The following is a 4835-nucleotide window of genomic DNA, read 5'->3' as shown; positions in this document are numbered from 1 at the left end:
AGTCATGGCGGCCGGCCTTCCCGATTCTCGCAACATGGCGGTTAACCCCTCGTATTGAAGGAAGAAAAGGACGAAGTATTGAATTTCGGATTTTCGGATTTGTGACATTGCAAATCGAAATCTTTCGCTTGAAGGATTATGAATCCGACTCGATCGAACACCTAGGTCGTTATGTTCCAGCTGTTTTGTGGTTTGCATTTCCGACCGGTGTTCTCGTCTTCACTGCAGTACCATAGCCCGAAACTTCATTCTTTCGAGAACGTCTCTACATTATGAACTAGTGTGAGCAGGTTCCTGTTATCGTAAATAGTGTTTCGTGACGGGATTTCGTTCACCTAGTTGGGTTTTGAGGCAGTTGTGTCCCGCTGGTGCAAGCGTACCATTTACAGCTTTTGCACTTTGACGTAGACTTGAAACACCATACAGAGGTTTACGCCTGAAAAGATTCGGTGTATTAATACAGTACGCCGCACAAGGCTACCCGAGTCTTTTACAGCCGTTTACCTACATTCACTTACGGACTTGTAGTCTTGTCTCTTTGAAATTCAACCTTGTCGGTTGTGACCGTGTCCACACGTTGTGAACGCGCGACGTACGTCACACATGTCTTTTGCATAACGGTGTTATTGCTCACCATCGGTTTCGTCAGTCAACCTGGTGAGGTTCAAAGTCGTTGATAATAAGTTGTCAACGGTCATTCGAAAGTGTGCTGCACGTGACAATCTCTCTGTACGTTGCGCACAAAAGCTCACGCGAGGTCATAATTCTTTTTGGTGTCCCGGACACGATTCCATCTTGGGTTGAAACTCGCCTTGAGTATACATGCTCCTCACTGGCATTTGAGCAATTTTTTTGTTTCTTTCGTCATCTTCGGAAACAGACTTTGAAATACTCCTTATACCTGCAGTTACATAATGGAAAACACACAGCACATTACAGTCATACAGTCTGCGGCATTACCTCCACCTGCACCATTCCTTGCAGTCGCTGGATCGCCACCGCAGGCATGGCCCGCATGGAAGGAAACGTTCCTGTCATTCTTAGGAGCGTCGGGTCTTGAGCAAGTAGAGCCCAGAAGAAAGAAACAGCTCTTGTTTTCGTTGCTGGGAGTCGAAGGGCAACGTGTAGTGGCTGCTTTTGGGTTAACAAATCTTCCTGCTACAGAGCTTCATGATGAATTCGACACGTTCATGACGGCGGTAGAAAAGCATTTTGTGTTCTCCGGCTCGCTCGCGCTGGAACGTAAGAAGTTACGCAGTCGCGTACAACAGCCCGGTGAAAGTGTCACCGAGTATCTCGCGGCACTGCGCCGTCAGTATGACCTTTGTGCATTCCAAGAGCAGTCAGACGAACGTATGTGTGACTTATTCCTCGATGGTTTGGACTCCCGTCGTGTCCAAGACCGGATCTTAAGAGAGTGTGTGGACACACAAGTGCCAACACTAGATCGTGCCGTACAGTTGGCCCTCCAGTTTGAGCAGTTAGCGCTTACATCTCAACAGTATCATCAGTCTCGTCGAGCGGTGCCTGACGCCCCTAATTCCACTGCCCCGGTGCAGTATGTTGCGGTGCCCAACACCGAACGCGCACAAGTGACCAGTCACGAAAGTCGGCAATCTCCGGTTTTCCCGAGAGACGAACATTCAGCTATGCAGAGTACAGGTTTTCCGGCATGGTCATATGAGCCGACCACGTCTGCACCAAGGTTCCATCGAGGACATCCTGCTTCAGCTCATGCATCTCGCCCATCGGGACGACAGAGTCACATGCAACGTCGTGACCTGCCTCCCGCGAGGTACGGACCACAGCCAAACACCTCCTGCTGGTTTTGTGGTCGGGGAACCCACTCAAGAGAACATTGTCCTGCATTGAGCGCACAGTGTTTCATGTGCGGTAAGATGGGACACTTTGCGATAGTTTGTCGCAGCCGTGCACCACCACCTGCCGCGGACGGTGATCGCCGTCGTCATCCAGCCTCAAGCCTAGGACGACGACAACTCTCCAGACGTCCATGGAGGCCTGATTCGTCAGCAGCAGCATCAGCGTACAACTACAACGTTACCACGGACGACATCCCAGTTCGGTCTCTGGAACCGCAGGCTGAGGATCACAGCCAGTACAACCAGTTCATCGCAGATGTCAAGGTAAATGGAGTTCCTCTCAATCTCCTCATTGACACGGGATCGCATGTCTCCATTTTAAATGAGAAGATCTTCCAGCAAATTAACAGAGCTCGGAATATACGTCTACAGCGACCACGAAGACGTCTCATGCACTACATGCATCAGCCAATTCCAGTATTAGGTTGCTTCCTTGCTCAAGTCAAGTTCAGAAATAAAGAAGCGCCATTAGAGTTCTACGTTATTCGGGGCGGGAGATCACTACTTGGCATTGATGGAGTACGAGAATTGAAGATGACCATGTCAGGCGCGGAATTTGAATGTTCCTACGTTGATGCAGCTGTCCAAGGACCAGCAGCAAGTCACCCTGTGAGACCGGCCGACGACTCCCGGAGGACTCCGTTCACCGTGTCGTCACAGCAGTCCAGTGGTTTCGGATCAAGTCAACCGTATGCCCCAGGCAACGAATCGTCTTCACTACAACCGGGTGTCCACTTCCGCTGGCAGAATTCAAGGGTACCAAGCGTTCATGGCGACGGACCATCGCGACCAGTACTTTCAAGTATCAACGCTCCACGATTCTCATCTACAGGCACAGACGTCGTGGACATCGAGTCTACAGAGGTGAAACAACCAGTTGTCACCAGTTCAAGGTCTTCTTCAAACCCGCCAGCACGGGACACATCAAAGCTGCCTCCTGGGTTCACGGAGTTCGAGCACTTGTTCACGCCAGAACTTGGTCTGGTACGGAACCAGACGCATACTGTAAAAGTACGCCAGAACGTGCCTCCTGTACAGTCAAGACTACGTCGTCTGCCGATCACCCTACGTGATGCAGTTTCCGAAGAAATTTTCAAACTTGAACGTCAAGGAGTCATCGAGAGAATCAACGCCTCGGAATGGGTCTCACCAATCGTAGTAGTTAAGAAAAAGGACGGCAGCATCAGGATGTGTGTCGACCTGCGTGCGCCCAACCAGGCCGTCGTCACAGACTCTTTCCCTTTGCCACACATCGATGAGCTCCTCAACTCTTTACAAGGAGCATCGCACTTTTCCAAGCTGGACCTAGCATCCGCGTACCACCAGATCCGACTCGACCCGGTGAGTCGAGATCTAACTGCATTCATTACTCATGAAGGACTCTTTAGATTTAAGAGAGTATGTTTTGGTTTGGCATCCGCTCCTGTAGCGTTTCAGCAGATAATGTCAAAAATCCTCAAAGAATGTAAAGGAGTGCAGTTCTACTTGGATGACATTATAGTTTACGGATCCTCTCAGAAGGAGCATGATCATAACTTGCGAGAGGTGCTGTCAGCTATCTCCCGAGCGGGAATGAAGTTAAACAAGAAAGGTGTGTTCAATGTACGCGAGCTCTCATTTCTGGGCCATAGTCTGTCCATGGACGGGTTAGCACCCCTTCCATTAAAGGTAGACCACGTTCAGAATTTTGAAGCTCCCTCAGATGCAGCCAAGCTTAAAGCATTCCTAGGTCTCATCGAGTATTACAGCAAGTTTATTCCGCACTGTTCAACCATAGTCGAGCCTCTGCGGCGCCTACTGCGAAAAGGCGTGCGTTTTGTCTGGTCCCCTGAAGCTCAGGCGAGTTTTGAGAGAGTTAAGGCGAGCATCCAGAATGCTCCCATCTTATCCATGTTCGATCCGTCCTTGCCAGTCGTAGTATCGACTGATGCCTCTAACTACGGTCTAGGCGCTGTACTTCAGCAACGAGCCGGGAGGCATCTTCAAACAGTTGCTTTCGCTTCCAGGTCGCTCACCGACGCTGAGCGTAGATATTCCACAGGTGAAAAAGAAGCCCTAGCTTACCTATGGGCGTGTGAAAAATGGCACGTTTACCTATGGGGACGTCCATTCACCATTCGTACAGATCACCAGGCGTTGGTGACGTTACTCTCTAACAAAGGCTCAGGAGTACGTCCGCTGCGTATCACCAGATGGGCATCTCGTTTGTTAAACTACAACTTCCGTATGGAGTATCAGAAAGGTGTTGATAATCTAGTAGCAGACGCCCTGTCTAGGCTTCCCAGTCCTGATACCGAGAACGGTATGTTTTTCGAAGAGGACGTAGTATCCCTAGTCATTGCTCCCTTGTCTCGCACAGATTTTCAGACAGCTACAGCCAATGATCCAGTTCTGCCTGGTGTGATACGGTATACTATGTCGACATGGCCACCGGATAGTGCCAGTGTGCCAGATTTGCGTCCGTACTACAGTGTAAGAAATCAGCTATCAGTGCACAATGAGTTGTTGATGCAAGGCGAAAAGATAGTTGTCCCGCAAGCTCTCCGAGAAAACATTGTAGATATGGCACATGAGACACATCAAGGAATCGTAAGAACCGCCAGCATCATCCGTGATCGTTATTGGTGGCCACGGATGGATGAACAGATCAAGCATAAAGTACAGCATTGCGCAGTCTGTAACGCGACAGACAGACCAGTCAAGGCAGCATCTGCTCCGCTCCAACCAGTCCAGTTTCCAGATCAACCGTGGGATAAGATTGGGTTGGACATTGTAGGACCAATAGATAAAGCGCCGCAGAGTCAGAGATTCTTCATAGTCCTTGTTGATTACCACTCTAAGTGGCCAGAAGTCCAGCATACTTCGACAGCCACATCAGCAACAGTGATCGAGTTTCTAAAAAACATTTTCGCTCGAGAAGGACTTCCTCGTGAGATCGTCACAGACAATGGTGTA

General features: G+C 49.7%; 1 protein-coding gene across 1 annotated transcript; it reads left to right on the top strand.

The window, feature by feature from the left end:
• The first annotated feature begins 914 nt into the window (after positions 1 to 914).
• LOC115319420 lies at positions 915 to 1872 on the top strand. The gene is made up of 2 exons (XM_029979395.2): positions 915 to 1608; positions 1706 to 1872. The coding sequence occupies exons 1-2, from the start codon at positions 915 to 917 to the stop codon at positions 1870 to 1872; spliced, it is 861 nt and encodes a 286-aa protein (XP_029835255.2).
• The last annotated feature ends 2963 nt before the right edge of the window (positions 1873 to 4835 follow it).

The sequence above is a fragment of the Ixodes scapularis genome, unplaced genomic scaffold (genome assembly GCF_016920785.2).
Source record: "Ixodes scapularis isolate PalLabHiFi unplaced genomic scaffold, ASM1692078v2 PGA_scaffold38__2_contigs__length_395552, whole genome shotgun sequence".
NCBI classification, from domain to species: Eukaryota; Metazoa; Arthropoda; class Arachnida; order Ixodida; family Ixodidae; genus Ixodes; species Ixodes scapularis.
The sequence above is the reverse complement of the archived record's forward strand: the minus strand, read 5'-3'. Positions and strand labels throughout refer to the sequence as shown.